Genomic DNA, 21,843 nt, shown 5'->3' with positions numbered 1-21,843 from the left:
TCTTCCACTTAGAGTAAAAAAAAATTCTAACAGAAACATAAACGAGTCATATGCACACAAAAATACTCAAAATAACCTTAAAACAAAAAGTTACTGTGCCACTGGATAGATAGATAAATAGACAGTAGACAGATGGATAGAATAATATATATGTATACATATATATTCTGATATATAGAGATATGCAGATAAATAACTAATCAGGAAACTATTTCATGAATGTGATTAGCAACTGAACATTCAATTAATGTTGCCAAAACTTTGATGATTTTAGGGCTGCCCTCTTCTCTGTTGTCAGGACTCGGGGTTAGGCATTTCACCAACAGTTTCCTGAGTTCTTAAAGAATCTGGGGAAGATGCATTTGGAGTCCAAGTGGTATATAAGCTCCAATTCTACAATAAAGAAACTGATTTTTAACTAACCATAGCAGAGAGCAAACCCCAAATGTATACGTTTCCCCTTCAAAGTCATTAGTCTACAGCAACGCACTTAGTCTTCAGAGGTTGCCATTTCTCGAAGCAATACCAGAACTCTACTTGGGGATAGCCTTCCCCTATTACCACCTATTTCCCTGAATATTCAGAACAGTACCAGGGTTTTATCATTGGAGACAAGTCTAAACTTTTGGAGTGAGCCAAATATTGAGAGCCAAAGTTGTTGATTAAGGTGAGTAACTGAGCTTAGAAAACCACTTGGCATTAAAATAATATTGAATGTAAATATGAAGATAGACTTTTCTGTTTCATTATTTATAAACTGCCTTTGACAGGTGGTTTCACTTAGTTATATACTGTTTAAATTCTATATGCAGTTTAGCTAAAAAGTAAAACCTCCAAATATTACTTGTGTGATTCAGCTCACTTGTCTAACAGATTCAAAAACGAAAATAAGGAAAGGTACTTTTCCTAAGTCTAAAGTCTAAGGTCTGACAATAACACGAACACATACACTGCCAAATGCTTTTGTATATATAATGTAAGCGTATTTTTCAAGTCAAAATTTGATTTTTAACCTCATAAACAATGAACCATCATTTAGTCAGACAGCATTTTATCAGGAACAAGCGGGAACAATATGTGGAGAGTCTTTAGTCTAAATGTAATTTTTTTTCCTCTTTGAAAAATAGAGCAGTTATAGCACTAATCATGTCGGGTTTTTTTTTTTTAAACATTTCCTTCTTTTTCAAGGAATTCTTTCACCCTCTCTGAGACCAAAACACCCACTTGGAGAAGTCAAGTAACCAGCACAAGCACTCGAATGCTTTCAGAAAGGGCGCCATGACAGAGCTCTTCCAACGCCTCCTTTCCTTGTGTTCTCTGGGAAGTCATTCAACACAAAGATTTCAAAGCAGTCTCCCAGGTTCCCCAGAAGAACGTATATATCTGATTTGAAAAATCTATCAGCAAGATTGGGCCAGCATTATCTTTACTACTGATTTCTTAAAAATAAATAAATAAATAAATAAATAAATAAGTAAATAGCCCTCCCCCCAAATCTTTCTAGAACAATGTTTCAGACACCCGGACAGAAATGTCACATGCGTGGCACAGACGGCTGTTGCGCCTGTCCTGTTTCACGGTCTCGCATTCTGAGCAAACACAAAGGCTGTTTTCCCCAAAGGGTTCAGAGGGCACACGATTTCATTTCTTCAGAAAATTGTTTCTCGGAGTTTCAATCTTCTTAGCTGGAGATGACAAAACATAATATCAGAAGCACTTATTCCTCTGATCTGCGATATTTTCACCGCATAAATAAAAGCTCGGGATACATTTAAGACAGGTGGACTCAAACTTCGGGATAAGCCACATAGGTTACAAAAAGAAATTGGATAAACGTGAGACCATTTAATTGCAAAACGTTTAGGAGCATGATCGAAGCAAAAACCAAACCCTTTTAAAATAGTTTGAGTTGTCAGTCTCGTTTTATTCGAGCAGCATTTGATTTTTCTAAATCTTGGGGTTAATGAGACAAGCGACAAAAAACTAAATTGGATTTTAAGAAAAGGGGCTTCGAACAAGCGCCATTTGGCTAACGCTTCTCCTTTCTATTTCTGCGCACTGTAGTGAGCACTATTTTGGTTTTCAACCTCATTACGCTCTTATTCATAAGGCATGGTATAAAAACTTTAAACCTCAAATGTTTTTAGAATAGAATAAACCATGCGTCTATGAAAAGATGAGCAGAATGACTTTTTGTAGCATGCCTGGCGCACTGCGCGACTGGCCTTGCCCCGCACTGGGTGAGCAATTCACATTAACATTAATATGTTCTTAGGCTCCTACTGTTCTATCATTTAGGCAATAATTTGAGGATCAATTTAATTTCATGGGAATTTCACTATTCCGGTCTGACTTTGTGGCTTTGTCATATAAAGAAATTGAGTTCGGAGCACCTAAGATTTCACGGTGATTCTTTTCTCGAGTAACTGACCATGTCCACATCTATTATATACCTGTCACTAAACGTGTCATCGCAGATGAAACTAGTTATAAAAGGGGGCTGCTTCCGAGGTATGATACCACCTGTCTTGTCTCAGCTTCCAGATGATTTGCAAAAATCATACAAACTCTGTCACCTAGCAGAACATGAGTTACATATACCCTGGTCTATTATGGCTGCCATCTTGGATTAAGGCACTGCCTTAGCAGGTCCCTAATAACGCATTTATATTTAATTTGGGAATGCTAACATAGAGTGTCACATGGAATGCCTCCTTTAGACATCACGCAGTTCAGGAAAGTGTTTCTGTGTCGAGGTGAAATAGCACTCACAGGATTGCTCTATGTTCTTAGCTATGAGGAGCTTCAGCAGACAGAGTAAGGCTCTTGAGGACTAGGGCGGGGGGCATGGGGAAAGGGACAAAAGCTAAGATTCTGTTTCTGAATTCTTTTCGGTAGGTTTGAGCAACTAACTATATTCTTGGCTCCAAGAATTACTTCTAACGATTGCAAGAAAGTCCAGAAAAGGTGTCTTTCTACTCTTAAAATGCAGTTCACACATTCCCACTCGCTTGGGAGGGGAGGGCTGAGGAGTATGAGCATTACACCAAGACTCAAACTTTGGGGGAACTTCTGAACTTGGATAAAACGCATTGAGAAGGTATACCAAGTTTAAATGCACATGGACCAGACAGACAGCAAGGCATATAAAAGGTCAAGTGCACTCTGATATGACAGTGGGTGGTTCACTCAAGTCCAATAGGTCATCTAAAACCAAAACTCAAGGAAACCTCAGCATTAAACCACACCACAGAGAAAATGGCTTAACAGGTAGATATGTAAAGGACACTCCGTGGAAAAGCTACAAAGGACACATTCTTCTTAACAGCATATGCACTGTCTCTCTATCTATTATGGTTGTGATGATTCTGTGTGTGTGTGTGTGTGTGTGTGTGTGTGTGTGTGTGCATTCTTCATGGTCTTTCTTCATTCCTTCCCTCTTTCCTTCCTTCCTTTCTTTCATTAGACTATTCCTTGTATTTTATTTTAGTCTGTCTTTTTTTATTTGCCTGTTTGTTTTCTTTTAAAAGAAGAAAAAGGCCGGCAGTTGGAAGGATGGAGAGGCAGGGAGGATCTGCAAGGGAGTAAGGAAGGGAAAACTGTGATTGGGATATACTATATGAAAATAACTTTATTTTTAATCAAAATTAAATAAATAAATTCTAGCACAAGAGAAGGTATGGGAAACTTGTAAATGTTTGAGTCAGCTATCGGGGTATGCCCACATTTGGAGGAATGTGCCCAAGAGGATATCTTCCTTTACAGCCCTTTAAAGATACACTCGTGAGAATAAACATTTTCTGCCTTTTGGGAATAGTTCCATTAATTCATGACCAAGAAGCTATGTTCTAATCCAATGCTTTGAACAAAAAAATAAGTCTGCCCAGGCCTCCTTCTTTGGCTCCTCTCGATTTTAAGCAGCAAACCTGGTGATCTATTTTATTCGGCACAAAATAAAAGCAGTGGTTGACTTCCATAACTGCCTTTGTTCTACCTTGTTGGCCCCTTTTTTGCCCTATTTGAATAGCACTGTATCTCCTTCAGCTTCCATTCTTAATGAGGTTATTTACCTTGCATACCCAATGAACCCAATGAGATTGTACCTCATATAATAAATTCTCCACTCTCAGGTATGTCTGAGAGGGCAACCTATTTCACTATTAAAAGGTATAACCTTTTAACTGAGATTGGTCCTAAGGCTGGACACAACTTCTCCACTGAATTTCCAATTACTTAAAGATGTCACCGTGGCATACAGGGGTGGTCACATTTACACACACTCGTGGATCAGCCACACGAACACCCAGTCATTACAAAACGACTTTTAAAAGCTCATTTGCTATAAATGCTCTTGCTTATGTGTGTTAATGAAATACATGTGTGCTAATGCTGCAAGCTGGGCACTATAGAATAATCATTTTAATGCGTTAGCATCGCTATCAATTACGTGAGCTAATGAAATGCATGCAACGACAGTACGTCCGGGCTCTAAATTTCCTTCCAGTCAGGAACTGCTCTTCTCCCTATGCCCAGTGATTTCCCAGAAGCTGTAATGTTGACTACCTTAATTCCAACTTACATTATTACCACGGTGAGAAATAGCAAGCCGAGAAATGTCTGAAAGTTTTGAAGCAAACAAAGGACAAGGAAGCCTGGATAGTTTACCATTTTGACAGTGACTTTAGCCTGCCATCATTGATGGGACTGAGGCAGAGACTGTTAGTAATTGCAGGGAAGTGGGGGGGGGTGCTGTTATGCCTTTGAGTCCATTTAAGTCATAGCATTAGAAGATACTACTATTACAAAGCATTTTAAATAAACACATTAAATAAAATTGTTTTACTTAAAAATCATTTTAATAAAACTTTTCCTTAAAACCCTATCTCACCTTTTATTCTATTTTATTATCTTTCTATCAACACAAAGTCTCACTCTATAACCCAAGCTGACCTATAACTCACAATGAAGCCCATTTTGGCCTCAGACAAACTCAAGGTAATCCTGACTTCAGCCTCAGGTAATGGGACGAAGGTGTGAGCCAGCATGTCCTGGGACTTTTGTGTGTCTTTCCTTCCGGGGAGGGTGTGAACGCAGACCCCCCCACCACCTCAAATTTTGCAGCTGAGTGTCCCGCATTTAGAGAAATTGCAGGACTCAGTACATACGGTGCATGAGGGATGAGCCTGGCCCTGGGAAAACCACCTTGGTGATCATGGCATCTCCTCTGCCAGCTAAGTATACTTTCTCATGTCTTAATTTCAGATCTCCATGAACCTGATCAGTGTGCTTGATGCTGCTGCCCTAACCTAAAAAACGTGTTTTCAGTGCCATCCAAGTACGGTGCTGGTCAGATTGAATACCTATACGGAGAAGAATGGAACTCAATCCTATCTCCCACACCTCACAAAGCTGAACTCAACATAAGACCTGGGGCCCTGGACCTAACAGAGGAGAAAGTAAGGAATATGCTTGAACTTATTGGAACAGAAAGCCTTTCTGGTCAGGACTCCAATAGCACAGGAAGTTCAGATCAATCGTTCGGCACATAGAGAGATGACTCAATGGTTAAGAGCACTGATTGCTCTTCCAGAGGACTGACATTCATTCCGAATACCCACACAAAAACTCACAACTATTTGTAGCTTCAGTCCTAGGGGATTCAACACCCTCTTCTGGCCTCTTCCAGCACCAGATACACACATGGTACACAAACATGCATGCAGTCAAAACATCCATACACGTAAATAAAATTGTCAAAGGACCAACAATTAAGAAATAGGACCTCACAACGCTAAAATGCTTTGTACAGCAAAGCACACCATCATTCAAACTAATACTAATTTGCACACTACCAAAGGCAAAACATAATCATCAGTCTTAGCTGTGAACCCTGAAAGCTACAATAATGTCTGGCCTGGCAAGACAAGCCTGCTAATGTAAAAGCAGTGTGAACATCAGGGAGTGACAAACCGTTTTCTAATCGGATTGAAGGCTCACTCTATAAGATGAAACCCATACCTGGGCACCATTGTCAGGCCAATAATTTGTGGCTCAACAGGTTAGGCTCTAGGGAAGAACCTACTACTGCTATTCTACTAAATGGACATAGTAGCAAACCAATTCTTAATGACTCATTATTATAACCGTAGACCAATGCATATCTCAATCCTCATCAGAAAAAATCGATGTGCATCTATTTACATTAGATTAAATGAACACAGAGACCCACAACTGGACAACGTGCCGAGAACTAGAGACTGCAGAACGCTTGGCCCTAAATGGGAAATCCGTATCACATCCCCGCCTCCCGGGGTTCAAGTATCATTGTAAAAGGCAGGTGGAAAGACTATAAGAGCCAGAGGTGGTGAATGAATACAAGAAAGCAGAGTCCTCTGGATACAACAGGGCAGCTGCACAAGAGCTCAGCGAGTGTGACTCCATTCACAAGTCAAAAAAGAAAGGCCTGCACGGAGAGGGAAGGTGGACATGAAGTCCCACCTCCGGCAAAGGAGCTATTGGCAACTGATAGCTGTTGGAAGACAGGAGCTGGTTTTCTTTAAGAGTTTTGCCCTTGGTAAATCGATCACACTGCCAGGGAAGGCCACACATCCAAGAATATATGGTCAGCACAAATTGGATTTGATGATGTGGGGAGGGGGGCGGGGAAGGACACAAAGTTGTGCGGGTTGGGAAAAGGGGGAGATCTGAGAGGAGTTGGAGGAGGGGTGAATATGATCTAAAAACATTGTACAAAATTCTCAAAAAGTAAAAGACAAAAAAGATCAGCTCTCTTAAGCCAAAAGACTTTGCTTACAATTCTCAAGAAAGGAGTGATTAGAAAGAGAATCTCCTCACATAAACCATCTTGTTCCTCTCCCCTGCGGGAGACCCAAGAAAGTCTAACCTGCTAGGATCTCATAGCTTGTGCCTAGACAACTCAGATATTGACAACCTACCATTTTACAGGCATTGTAAACATAGCAGAGAACAAAACCTCAGATATTCCTGGCAATGAGCATTTTTTTTCTGCTGGTTGGGGAGATGATCTAGTAAGAAATATATATGCAGTATTTCAGACAAGGATAGGATTGCTGCTGGGTGCTGGCAATAACAGGGACATTGGTCTTAATTTAATAAAGAAAGCAAGAAAGGGGAGAGAAGGAATATTTTAAAGAGATATGACCAGGCCAGAGACAGCAAGCTGCTGAGTATCTAAGATGAGTTTAAGGCAGAAAAAAGGGGGACACAGGAAGAGGACCACCACGCGGGCATGAGGGTGAGCAGTGTAGAGCTTGTAAGCCATTGTGCGGCAGGCTTCTGCTATAAACATGGAGAGCAATAATAGGTGAGCAGATAAGAGCCCATTCTAACAGCCCAGAGGAGAGAGGAGAGGGCCTTGGTGCTGAAAGGAAGGCTGAGCACACAGCTGGACTCAGTCACCATCGATCCTGCAAAAATAGCTATATTATAAGTTCTAATGCAAAACATTTAAGTAATATAAACCATAATTCATCAGTAAGGATACAATTTAGTGGCTCCTGGGTGTTAAAATTTATTATAAAGTATATTTGTGTGTGTATCATTTAAGGCTGCTGCACGTCTACACTAAAGATTTAGTCAATAATCACAGCAAGCAAAGCTTCAAAGCTAAAAAAGAAAATGATTACAAGTTAACCTATGACATAATTTACACGGACCCATCTTCTAGTCTTATGTTGGTGTAGTATGAAGTGTGAATATCGTTACAACAAATGGACACGGTTTTCAAAGACATTTCTTTTTATTATGTTATGCATATTAGTCTGCATGTGTATATGCCTGTACCATGTGCATGCCTGGTGCCCAAGTAAGCCAGAGAGTGATGGAGCCCCTGGATCAGAGATTACCAGATAGTTGTGAGCTGCCATGTTGGTGCTGGGAATGAACCTGGGTTTTCTGCAAGAGAATCTAGCGCTGTTAGCAACTGAGCCATCTCTTTGGCTCTGCAGAATTTTTAATAAGACGAATAAACACCCTTAAGTAAACAGGTAATGATTATTTTGAATCAACAAGGACTGAGATCTGAAACAAGTCATAATCTTATAAAAGTCAAAAGTTAAAGTGCAAAGCCTGGTTGTGTTCACTCACTTTTTGGTATTAAGGACGGAGTCTGGGCCTCGCACACGCTAGCAAGCGCTCTTTACACTGAGCTAAGATCTTGTGCTGTGTCTTTCATGGTGTAAGTCAGTGAAACAATGCACAAGGAAGTTTTCAGTATAGGTTATTGGAAGAGGTTTTAGAGCAATTGTAATTTTAGCTTTCAGTCAGGAGTCTCTTTAGCTTCATTTTACTTTACAATTCTCCTGAAATAACTGTGCTTAACTATTAATGATACCAATCTTTCCATCTGAACCTCTTTTATTGTATATATTTTAGCTTTTCTTGACCGTGTGAGCAAAGCTAAAGTTGTTAAGCTACAGCTGGGTCCTCCTCGTATCTTTGTTGAATGGTTCCGCCCGATTCTAGGCCCTGGGAGAGCTGGACCCACCCCTCACTGACCACTGAAACTAGAGAGCTGGCCCCAATGGCTTTGGTGCTGGAGAGATGGCCCCGTCCTCGCCGAAGGGGTGGTTCCTGGAGGAGACCTGGCAGACCAACCCAGCTACCACCCAGGCTCACATCCAGGGCTTTGAGTTAGCCCAACCCAGTATCTACACCATCTATGACCTGCTGGAGCACGTGAAGGGGCCAGTCAGGCAGATCCATAGCCAAAGGATCTCTATAACTGGGGCAACAACAGGATAACTGAGGAGTCTCAGAGTCTAGTATTGACGGCGTACCAGAAGCTAGGGGCCTTGGACCAGGCCAACAACTCATTGCAGAGCATATCTGCATGGAAAGCTGTTTGGGCAAATGGGCGTACTGTGCGTGCAACACAGTGCAGCTTCCAGTATCACTACGGCGAATGAAGATGTGATGGAGGAGAGGGAAAGACGGAGGAGTGAAGTGACTTTATCTCATTTTGGGGGGAAGCTACAAGGGTGGACGGGCAGACATGGAAGCACTGGGAAATGAGTGGGATGGAGGTACACGCTGTGAAATTCCCAAAGAACCAATTTTAAAAATTAGGTTAAAAAGGGAGTAGAGGATACGTGAAATACTTACACAATGGATACCTAAGTTCAAACCTTGCCTCTACCACTTACTGAAATAAGTAATTGGTGCGGCTTGTATCATAATTTGTAGTAACTGTTCTTTGTTGCATGAACATTCTAGACCAAACTATACTAGCATGCAACACTACATATTACAATATAATCATTTCTAAACTTATAAAGCCAACTTCAGGAAATTATTTGAGCACACTTAAGAAATAGTCTCTGTAAGAGCTCAGTTGTGAGATGTCCAAAGAAATACGTTAAGGGATCAAAGATTATGGCATCATATTGAATATAATAAAGTAAGAACTTATTAGAAGACAGAAGGTATGATTCATTTCTCTCAATTAGAAGAATTAATGAGCTGTGCGTATCTATGTGCAAATAAAGGAAGACAGAGGAAATACGCAGCTGTGGGGAGAAGGGCCTTCACAGTGCAGACAAGCCCAGAGTGCTGCAAGCCATGGGAGCAACCTCACTCTGGTTCCTCCCTAATGCGTAACCCTGGATCATTCACAGAGAATTCCTTCCTTCTCTCCACTTTCCGGGTAACAGGGGTCTCTAGATTTTATTGCCCCCCAAAACTCTTTTTCTCTCCAGACTCTGATCTCCCACTTCTAAAGCTGAGTTTAAGTCAGCTCCTTCCCAAAAGACTTTACACACATAAAAACATTCCGAATATGGAACAACGAGTATTAACTGAGACCTGGCAATCTTTCTGTAGGGCCATTGTTCTAGATTTTAAGTTTATTTTAAAATAGTAAATGTAGATAGTCAGAAATAAATTAAGAATAAGTAGCGTATTTTGATAGTAAATTTAGAAAACTTAAGAAGAAAAGGAAAAAGTAATGCATATCCCACAGTTGAAGTAGTCAAAACGTATTTTTTCAAGTTCTTTTTATTTATGTCTAACACACGCGTACACGTGCACACACACGCACACACACGCACGCACGCACACATCTGAATCTTCAGATGTAAGATCAGACCATATGCATTGTAACTTTGTATCCGGTTTCCTCTTAACACCAAACAAACATTCATCACACCAATTTTAAATTTTTTTAAGTATTTTAAAGAAATTAAAGACTCCCCCCTTCCCTTTAGTATAGTGAAAAATATAAATGATCAGAATAATTCAAACTAAAAAAAAACAAAGCAAATGGATATGAAATTAAGGAGAAATTGAGGCAAGAACTGAGGCTATGCACCCATGCATCCGTGCCCTCAGCTGTCTACATGGGAGGGGGAACTCATTACCGTTGGCAGCTGCTCCAGGTCTGTAAAGAGCAGGTTAAAGGGTTGCAGCCTCTTCTTGGTGGCAGATGTCTACAAGGCCTCGGATGGTAGCGAGCGGACAGTGATTGATTCTAGAGTTTGGTGAACGCAGTTCATGTGAAGACAGCTACGAGAAGCAAATTCTGGTCCCACCAGAGAGCATCTTGCTCAGACCCAGTTTTGCTTTAGGAATGTAGCTAATTATACAGCGGTATTATATAATTTATAAGTACACAAACAGAAAAGACTAAATACTAAAAAGGAAGAAAACTATGTGTTAAAAAGATAGCAAGCTGTAAAAAGAGCTTCGCAGAAATTTTTGGTGCTGGGGATAAAACTCAGTGGTTGAGTGCTTACACTAGGCCCTAGGCTAAATCTCTAGACCTGAAAGGACAAAAAATAAACAACAAAAGACCACAAGATATAGCAAACATGAGTGAGCAAAATTAATTTTATGACATCACTGCAGAAGCAGGAGCATCCTAGGAGAAAAGAAGTGGGAACTGAAGAATAAAATGGAACAAAATTAAGTAGGAAAATGATATTTACAATATCAAATGTATTATGATTCCTCACAATACACCATCTTAGTTCCAAAACTAAAAATATGACACATTTCAAGCCACTCTTCCACTCAAAAGTGTCCATCGATAAAGCTATCATGAGTCCAAAACCACACTGAACATACTTTTCCATTAACTTTACCACGTAGTGTGGCTTCTGTTCATGGGGACAAATTGAAGAATTCTCTAGTGCCCGAAGTTTCGATTTTTCACACCAGTCTAAACACAGCTATCACGCTGAGCAGTCATTTAGTGGTTAAGTGTTCCCAGGGCACAACTGCCTCCCCGCTTTGACTCCTGGTCCTCTTAGGAAATTAAATGAGATCTGTGTTCTTCTCCAGGATCAATGTGTGGACACACACAAAACTACGAAGCATTCCCAGAGGCCTCCTAACTCCTTCCATCCCTACTAACAACCTCTGCATCAGAAAAGGAGGGGTTTCAAGAGAACTAGTAAAGAGGTAAACTGAGTCACAGGACAATGAAGACAGGGTGGGGGCTACAGAAAGAGCGCGACCATTCTGGGCCACACTGGCCAGTGCCCTTTTCACTTAGCATCTAATTAAGTGACGTCACTGTGTTTTCATCTCAGAACTTCCTGTGGTTGAGCCAGACTATCAGACAAAACAGAGGCACTATGAACTCTTGAGAACAGGGTCCCAATCTCATTTCTATCCCCCATGCCTGGCTTGTGGATAACATTCATCGAAGGGAAAATGAAGGACTAAATGAACACATGAGGATGAAAATCCTACAGATGGCAGAACCTGTATGTGGCATTATGTTATTACAAAAGGGTCCTTATTATCACTAAATGCTCTTTTAGACAATCACTGGCCTATGTATTAAAATATCATTTGATAAAACTTCTTTGAGCTGTCAACTTATGCCTAAAACACAAAATAGCTTTACACGAATCTGCCTATTATAGAGCAATAATTAACTATCTTTATTAGTGAACAAGTGGATCTTTTGAAAACCAAGCTTGTGTTGGAAACAAATGTACAAATCACAGCTATTTCCAAAAAAAAAAAAAAGCTAAACTTCACAAATTTCATAACTGGAACTTAAAAGCATTTTAATTTTCCGCAATAACTGCATGGAAGGTAGACGCTAAAGCAGCGCTCCGCTATACTAAAGGTAATTGCTGCATCTAGCGTTCATGTCGGGTTGATGGATGACTATGTAGCAAAGGTCAACCTTCTGCACTCATACATTATCAAATTTGAAAGCATAATATTTGATTCTGACCAACCTTTAAACTGCCCACAATACGTGTGAAAAATAGATGGAGTTTTGGCTTGTTTTTTTTTTTTTATTTTTTTTAATGAACCCATGTTTCGGAAGCAGAAGGGTCAAGAAGGCGGTGGCAAGGCTAGATGTCAGTACTATGAATCTCGCAGTGTCTTAGCTTATCAGCCAGGTCTAGTACAATGATTACTAGCAAAAACGGCTAGACTAATGAAGACAAAGATCTAAGAAATTGACCAGCACAGGCCCTCCGACAAAGGGCAGGACTTGGTGGACAATGATGCAAAAATGGGGGCATACATCACTCTTTAGAGATAATAAAAACCCATAGTCCCGCAATCATTTCCACGCCTGTGGAAGGAACTGTTGAGAACGGCAGTGTCAGCTGCCACAACCCTCACTACTCTTCTGGAATGAGCGGCCTGCAACCCAGCTTCCTGGTCAGAAGACAAGTCATCCTTCTCACACTCCTCTTCCAACTCCACACTTACAACCCTGCTCACCTACAACTTAGCATTCTGGATTCAAAACTGGTGTGTGCTGGGTGGACAAACCGGTCTGAACCTGAACAGCTTCTAGTCTCTCCAACAGAACCAGGGGACAGTAGGAAGGGAAAGTGAAAACAGCAGACAGAAAATCTTGACTTTCAGTAGGCTATGGATTATTAATAGATTTTTATTCAGAGTGGGAGCGTTGTGTCATGGGCCATGTGTGGAGGTCAGAGGACAACTTTCTGGAGTCATTTCTTTTCTTCCACAACGTAGGTCTTGGGGATTGAACTCACAAAGCCAGGCTTGGCAGCAAGTACCTTTACCAACCGAACAATTTTGCCTGGCTATGCTTATTTTGAAATACATTGGACGATAAAAGGTTGCTGTATTTAAGGAAAGAAAGGTCTCATAATTTGAAGAATTGAAAAAAAATCAAAAAGTTCCTCAAAACCAAAAAATGTGTTGAAAAGGAAGACAAGAATCCATCACATCTGTTAGTTCCCTTATTTCTCTGTTAGGTTTCTGTCTAGTGAGTGGGTATTGAACTATTAGTGCGTGGGGGATTAATGTGTGATTTAAAATTTAGTAATGTTTCTTTTAAATATGAGGGTGCCCTTGTATTAGGGGCATAGATGTTCAGAATTGAGATTTTTCTCTTGATTGATTATTCCTGTAACAAATATGAAAGGTCCTTCTCCATTTCTTTTGATTGATTTTGCTTTGAAGTCTATTTTGTTAGATATTAGGACAGCTACACCAGCTTGTTTCTTAGGTCCATTTGACTGGAAAATCTTTTCCCAACCCTTTACTCTGAGGAAAAGCCTGTCTTTGAAGTTGAGGTGTGTTTCTTGTATGTAGCAGAAGGATGGATTCTGTTTTTGTATTCAGTACTAGCCTGTGTCTTTTTATATGTGAGTTGAGATCATTTATATTAATGGATATTAATGACCAGTGATTGCTAGTTCCTGTTAGTTGTTGTTGGTGGTGATGTTATGTTCATAGCAGCATTAGTCAATGGAAACAACTTAGATGCCCATCAACTGGAGAATGGATAAAGAAAACGTGGTTAATTTACACAATGGAGTATTACTCAGCTGTAAAAAATATTATCTTGAAATCTGTAGTCAAATGAATGGATCTAGGAAGAAACATATTGAGTGAGGTAAACCAGACCCAGAAAGACAAATATAATGTGTACTTATTCATAAGTGGCTTTTAGACATAAAGCAAAGAAAAACCAGCCAATCCACAACTCCAGAGAACCTAGACAACAAAGAGGACCCTAAGAAAGACATACATGGATCTACATAGGAAGAAGAAATAGACAAGATCTCCTGAGTAAATTGGGAATGTGGGGGTCACGAAAGAGGGTAGAAGGTCAGAGGAGAGGAAGGAAGGGAAGTGGAGAAAAATGTATAGTGCAATAAAAAAAAAAAGAAAAAAAATCCATCACAACATTCAGCCAAACTAGGTCTCAAGAATATCAATTTTATTTCAATCTACATTCAGTTTCTATTACAAGACCCAAACCATTCTAACCTGAAAATCCATACACTGTAGCTATGAGGACACATAGTTGAGAATAAAAGTTTATTTCAAATTTGCCTTTTTTGAAAAATTGTATAAAGCAAAATACTATTAACTGAAAAAAATGTACCAACTCCTAGAAAGTAAGAAAAGCCTTTGGAATTCTTGCTATAGACAATAAGACATGAATACCAGTTTCATTATAAGCAAACAGCTTATAATTCATCAAACAAACATTGGAATGTCTTCACTATACTTGTACAAGCGCAGGATCCATTTCCGTTGCACTGTTTTGCTTTGAGGCACGTACCCAACATTAAAATCGATATACTGGCCTATACATTAAAAGAGGAAACATTCTTAAATTATATTGCATACAAGGGGGCATGTGATTCTAGGCCACACTAGATCCAGATGTCAAAAGGCAGCAATTTAAGAAACGTTCTCAGCTACCATCAGTCATAGCATCAAATGGGTTGGAAATAGTTAAGTAAAAGTCAATACAGAACCTGGTGTGGTGGTACAGCCTTTAATCACAGCACTCCGAGGGCAGAGGCAGCCGAATCTCTCCAAGTTTATTAAGGCCAGCACATTCAAGGCCAGCGAGAGATACACAGTGAAAGTGAGAATTTGTATTTATAAAGACATCTTTGAATATCTTAGAGGAAGGAGGGAAAGGATTGTCACACCCAAATCACCTTACCTGCAATTCATAAACCCAGCCCGAGCACCAGGATCTCCTGAGCACAAGACACACTGTCTCCACTCTCCCACCCCAGCATACGTGCTGCGCTTGGGTCCTCTCCAGCTCAGTTCATGCCTGCTATCGAGGCTCTCCTATGTCAGGCACCAAGAGAACAGCTGCAATGCGTCCTAGCCCCCCTTCAGTGCTCTGGGCAAGCACTCACTTTCCAGTGCTAACCCCATCACTGCTAGGAGTTTCAGAGGGGAGATGAGAGGCACCCCCGACAGGCAGGAAAGGACAAAGCACAGCCACAGAACTGAGAGGAGATTCTCACCGGAGAGCCTATGGAGGGGTAGAGGTAGGAAAGACAGAGAGAGAAGCTAAGCCCTGTCTGTAGGTCACACTGGACACATGACCTGCTGACCATTTGTGGACAGGAAGTCATCACTCTGGCTTAACAGCCTGCTCTCCCTCCCTCACACTAGTCTCCACAATCAGAAATGGGGAGTCTCCTTCTCTTTAGCTACTGACTTTAGAGTAAGATTTTCTGCTTTAAAATACGGTAATTACTTCTCTGTTGTGTTAGTTTTACTAACCTCCCTTTATGATTTGGATTTTTATTTTTACTTGTGTGTATCTGTGGGGAAGAGAATGCCCATGAGTTTAGGAGACCAGAGAGAAGGCATCAGATGGGCTGGTCCTGGAGCCCCAGGTGGGAGTCCAGGTGAGTGCTGAGAGGCACACTCGAGCACTCTAAGAGCAGACTTACTCAACCACTGGCCATCTCTCTAGCCCTCCTCTGCCTTTCTTTTTGGAGGTATTTTTTATAATAGCTGCTTAGGTTCATCATTAAATTCCTTTTCTCTGAGGTGCTCACCTTCAAGCATTTTACATCAGATGTTTTTTAACAAAATTCAACAAGGTGCTACCAACACACACACTCATTCACACACTCACACACATACACAAACACACAGTGAAATTTAAAAAACAAAAATGTTAGAGGAGGCTGCAGAGACAGCTTTAGAGGTTAAGAGCACTTCCTGCTCTTCCAGCCAGATCCGATCCCCAGCATGCACGTGGACGCTCACAACCATCTGTAACTATCATTTCAAGAGATCAGTACCCTTTTCTGACATCTGCAGGTACCTGGCACACATGTGATGCACATACATTTCCGCAAGTGAAACATTCACACTCATAAAAATAAACACATCTTTTTAAAAGGATTCTATTCCACAGTTTCACTTCTCCATTTCTTTAATCTATCATTTAGACACAAGCATATGACAGTAATGCAGCAAACTGTTTCTGTGCGGAGAAACCGACTCAATGTTCATGCTTTTAAATTTCATTATCTCCCATAGAAATAGCCTCCATATTTCATAAGGATTTCAATAAAAATAATAATAATAATAAATAAATTCTACCATGTAACCTTAATATCTACTAATTTTCCAGCAGGAAAGCTAGGCACATCATATAAATTATTTTTATCACTCGAGTACCTATGGAAAATGGATATTATTCTTCCCACTTTACAAATAAAGTGAATGCAGAGAGGTTAGGTGAAAAGCCCAGGATTACAAACGTGACATTCAAGTCTAGTTCCATATGCTTGAATTTATGGGCACTAAACTAAAATACCACAGACTGTTAAACTGGATTCTTTAATATATGTCAGATGAGATATTAAATCATAAAAATAAACTTTTAAAAGATAGAAAGTATATAGAATTGAAATAGACATTTATAACCAAAAAGATTAGCCAGATATACTATGCCAGCATGTCTCTCTGCTGGCATAGTGACTTCACTTCTAGGTGTTTCAATACTGGAGAAGACACATAAAAGGAAGCTAGAACAAACTATCATATTGTGTTTAAGAATAACTAGTCTATATCAAAATTCTCCCTACCTGATCCTAGGTATACATGTTCAATCCAGTAAGCTTCATTAGCACTTAACTGCCTACTCTAAAAAAGGTATTTGTCTCTCAAAGTTAAAACTACAAATGCCATAATGCATCTCAAAATCAGAAAATTTTAACTTCTGATTAAAAACTCTATCTTATTTCTCTGAATTTGAAGTCTAAATGAAAAACCAAAACATTATATGTATTTATCATATAATGAACTCTCTACCAAAATTATTTTTCAGATAGCTGGTTATCCATCAAAACACATGTGAAGAAGTCTAGATATTTAACAAAGAAAAACCATTGCCAGGTCATCTTTATTTTCCTTAACAAAACACACACATGAAAAAATTCATTTATATATCATCATTATTTTACAAATATAAATAATACCAAGAATTCAAGTACAGCCAAGTGCAGATGCAGTTCCTATCTGTTAATATGTAAACATAAACTAACTATATACATCATGTGCCTTTGGCCCAGCTGCAAAGGAAAAGACATCAAAAGAAACCCTGCCCTTGACTGTTGGTGCATCTTACTGAGAGTTCGTACCGATGCCTATGTAATCAGGGTTACAGCTTTCAGTGTCAGCTAATGTAAACACCTAAACAGGTATTTCCTTCCCCACTGGCAAATATCTCAGGAGTTAAAATTTAATGATTTTAAATTCAAAATCCTAATTATGTTTCAATCCTTAACACTATTAAAGAAATTATTCCTAGCCAAAATTCCTATGTCAAAATGGGTATTACTTACAAGTTATAGATGTAGAAAACAAAAATGCTTTTTTGTTTAAACTTTAGAATGCACAAAGTACCTAACAGCTTCGTGGGTCTCTGCACACTCACTGACACCACGTGCTTTTACATTCAATGCCCAGTAGTCAGGACTTGAACACACTGAGCTCACTAGGCAATCTGAATTTGAATAATATATCTAAAAGGCAAATTTTTGAGTACCACAAATAAAAGCAATAACTGACATCAACAAGACTACAAACATCCAGTTGAAGGCACATGGAATTATTTACTACTATGTCACCAAAGGTTCTCCACTTGGTTCAAGATGAGAAACAGAATCATCACTGAGCACGGCTGACTTGGCTTCATCTGCTGGCGTTTCCTCGGTCTCAGTCTCTTCTTGTTGCTCCTCTGCTTCCTCTGAACCAGATGTGTCTTCACTCACTGGGCATGTCTGCTCTGCCACTGGTAGGTTTTCATCTCTCTGCTCTGTACTATTATCAAGAACATCTTCTTCTTCTAAAGATTCTGAAAAGAGAAAGACATAAAACTTCAGGAATAGCCAAATGTCAAAAGTGCTAAATAAGGCAAAATCAAAGATAAACTACACATGTACTAAGAAACAGTAGGATGGTCCAATACTACCTCTTACATCTTCCACAGCAAGCACTTAACTCTACAGCACACCACTTAGAAATGAGTATAACTGAGTAACTGACAGAAACAAACCCGTATTTTCATACACAACAGGCTTCTAAAGATACATCGGCAAGTTCAGTGTCCAAAACTCAAGGCCCAACAGGATGAGATACTGTAAATTTATTGATTTTTGATGACTTGACACAGACTTGAGTCACCTGGGAAAAGGGAACTGAACTGAAGGACCACCTCATTCAGATCAGCCTGTGGGCTTGGGGCATTTCTATTTTCTTTCTTCTTTTTTTTTTCTTAGTTATGAATGCCTAGCCTTAGCTTGGCTTCTTTTCCTTTTTTTTCTTTTTTATAATTTATTTTATTTTATTTTTTAAAAAAGAAAACAAACTATCTTTTTTTTGTTTTACATACCAATCCCAGTTTCCACTTCCACCCCTCCACCTACTTCCTTTCAACCACCCCCACCCACTCCTCAAAAAGGGTAAGGCAAATCCCCAAGGCATTTCTTGATTAAAATTGGTGTGGGAGAGGCCCAGCACACTGTGACCTTGAGTTGTATTAAAAAACAAAAAAACAAAAAACCAAGGTGAGCAAGTCACAGGGAACAAGCCAGTAAACACACCCCTCTAGTCTCTACTTCAGTTCCTGCCTCCAGTTTCCAGCCCTGAGTTTTTGACCCAACATCCCTCAGAGATGGACTATGACCTGGAAGTTGGGAGTTACAGGGTGAAATAAACTATTTCTTCCATGAAATTAGCAAGAGAACCCTAACTAGGAGAATAAGGTGAGAGTCTAGAAAACAAATGTACAATCTCCTAAGTTCCTGAACAGAAAATAGTTTTCCTAACACTCTAGACAATGTATAAATTATGCTTTTGTGATAAGCACATATGAGCATGTATGTATGTGTGTGTATGTATGTATGTATGTATGTATGTATGTGTGTATATGCAGGCAGTACTCTCCAGACCTTATATACATTTCCATTATTCAAGAATGAGAGAAGTCAAGATCCACCTTTACAACTCTATGTCTTGTCTCTCTTTATCCCTGTCCAAGACCAACCCCCCCCCCCCCCCCCCCCCCCCCCCCCCCCCCCAACCAAAAACCACACACACTACACAACATACACCAAAAAAAAAAAAAAAAAAAAAAAAAAAAACCAAAGCAGTCTTTTTCCTTCTGTCTATACACAGAAAGTCTGTCCCTACATGAGAACTTACTCCCTTTAAATTCTAATTATTTTTGATTTTTAATTTAAATCTCTCAATAATAATAATTTAGTAATAAAAATTGATTAATTAAACTTTCTTAAATCCTTTAAATATTAAAAAATGAGGTGGGGGAGCGAGTGACAGAAGCAGTGAGAGCCTGGAGTCACCTAATTTTCAAGTCAGAGATAAAAATCCAGCTTTAAGGCATTTCCTTTTTTATATATAATAAACTTAATATTCTTGCTAGCAGAAAAGTAATTAAACCATATGAACTAAGCAAAAGACAAAATTTGCTATGCTCAAAATTGTTCTTTAAGATAAACTACAAATGTCATTGATACAAGAAAATCTGGGGGAAGGCCAGCCTGCTTAAGAGTCTAGTAAAAGTCCTTGTAACATGTTGCCAAAATTTCACAAATAAATAGTTTTGTAACAAAATGATAAGTATTATGTACACACCATTGTAAAAGTACTAGAAATGTATGGGTTAAGCACATTGGTTTTAATAAACACAAACACACCTTTTTGTCAGAATTTGGAAAATATTTTTAAAGTATTATCTCCTAAACTTATATCCTGGATGCCCATCTACAGGATTAGTTACAACTACTTTCTCCTCAGAAACAAAAGGCTCAGACTCCACAATTAGGGGCATCCACATAGTAATGACTTACTGTATGACAATCCAAATAGTAGCAATCGCACAAAGCAGTGAGGGATGGTCATAAATGATACTTGTGACACAATTATAGAAGTCTGGTTGTTATACGGAACTTAAAGGGCACTGCTGCACCATGGGAAGAAAAGCAATGAGTCACTCAGTTTTGTTAAATTAGCAGGGCAGAAAGGGCAAGCAAAAGTTTATGGATATATACAAATCACTTCTGCTACAAAAGCAATCACCCTCTCCTGCAGAAAATTTAGGAGTTACCAACCATTTGTAATTCAACACTCACAGAATTTATTCACAGTGGAATTTTAAGTCACAGCTTGGGCCCATGCTTGTTCCTTCCCAGTCCAGCTATGGTTGACAGTTGTATGGCTGGGGCAGACTGAGGGGCCACTGGCAGAGGCACTGGGATTCATCTCTACTGCATGTACTGGCTTTTTGGGATCCTATTCTCTTTGGATGTATTCCTTGCTCAGCATAGATGTAGTAGGGAGGGCCCTAGACCTTCCACAAAGCAAAGTGCCTTACCCTCTCTTAGGATTAGAGGGGGGTGGGAGAGTGGGTAGAGGAGATGGGAGGAAAGGAGTGAGTGGGAATTTGGATTGGTATTTAAAAAATAATCTAATAAATTAAAAAAAAAGAGTCACAGTTTTCCATCCTCTCTAGCCATAAACCAGTATTTATTCAGCAAGAAATTTGTCATTTGTTTAGTAAGCCTTCTGAACCAACCCATCAAGCCATTAAAATAAATAAATAAATAAATAAATAAAAAGCTAGGGGCTGGAGCGATGGCTCAGTGGTTAAGAGCATTGCCTGCTCTTCCAAAGGTTCTGAGTTCAATTCCCGGCAACCACATGGTGGCTCATAACCATCTGTAATGAGATCTGGTGCCCTCTTCTGGCCTGCAGACATACACACAGACAGAATATTCTATACATAATAAATAAATAAGTAAATAAATAAATAAATAAATAAATAAATAAATATTAAAGGGAAAAAAAACAAGAAAAAAAGCTAATAGTTAGGGTACAATCCACAAATACCACGTTTAAGTGAACATAGGCACATACCATTGGTTAAGTTCTAACACACAAACACAATAGCAGAGAGGTCAAGGTTAAACTTTATTATATTAAACTTTTGTAATATTACTAACTTTAAAAACTTTACCAAGGATGAGGGTACCCCTTCCTCCACAGCCTCTCCAGCAAAGGCTATCATCGGTGCTTTTGATTTTAGCCATTCTGACAGGTGTAAGATGATATCTCAAAGTTGTTTTGATTTGCATTTTCCTGATTGCTAATGAGGTTGAGCATGACCTTAGGTGTCTTTTGGCCATTTGAACTTCTTCTTTTGAGAATTCTCTGTTCAGTTCAGTGCCCCATTTTTTAATTGGGTTAATTAGCATTTTAAAGTCTAGTTTCTTGAGTTCTCTATATATTTTGGAGATCAGACCTTTGCCTGTTGCGGGGTTGGTGAAGATCTTCTCCCAGTCAGGAGGTTGCCTTTTTGTCTTAGTGACAGTGTCCTTTGCTTTACAGAAGCTTCTCAGCTTTAGTAGGTCCCATTTATTCAATGTTGCCCTTAGTGTCTGTGCTGCTGGGGTTATACATAGGAAGCGATCTCCTGTGCCCATCTGGGGTTATACATAGGAAGCGATCTCCTGTGCCCATCTGTTGTAGGGTACTTCCCACTTTCTCTTCTATCAGGTT

General features: G+C 39.5%; 1 protein-coding gene and 1 non-coding gene across 3 annotated transcripts in view; both read right to left on the bottom strand.

Annotated features, from left to right (window-relative positions):
• Positions 1–5,075: 5,075 nt before the first annotated feature.
• LOC126488126 (U1 spliceosomal RNA) lies at positions 5,076–5,239 on the bottom strand. Its single transcript, XR_007588585.1, has one exon. It is a non-coding gene; the product is annotated as a U1 spliceosomal RNA (small nuclear RNA).
• Positions 5,240–14,188: 8,949 nt separating this feature from the next.
• Lnpk (lunapark, ER junction formation factor) overlaps positions 14,189–21,843 on the bottom strand; it is a 58,272-nt gene continuing 50,617 nt past the window's right edge. The window contains exon 13 of one of the 2 annotated variants that reach the window (XM_050120833.1): positions 14,189–18,121. In XM_050120833.1, coding sequence (XP_049976790.1) covers positions 17,886–18,121 — 236 coding nt within the window. In that variant the 3' untranslated portion in view covers positions 14,189–17,885. The remainder of the gene's footprint in view (positions 18,122–21,843) is intronic. The other variant, XM_050120841.1, reaches the window with a different exon arrangement.

Source organism: Alexandromys fortis, unplaced genomic scaffold (genome assembly GCF_014885135.2).
Source record: "Alexandromys fortis isolate MF-2015 unplaced genomic scaffold, M_Fortis_MF-2015_v1.1 scaffold_8_1_9099942, whole genome shotgun sequence".
In the NCBI taxonomy this organism is placed as follows: domain Eukaryota; kingdom Metazoa; phylum Chordata; class Mammalia; order Rodentia; family Cricetidae; genus Alexandromys; species Alexandromys fortis.
This window is presented reverse-complemented; position numbering and strand designations above follow the sequence as displayed.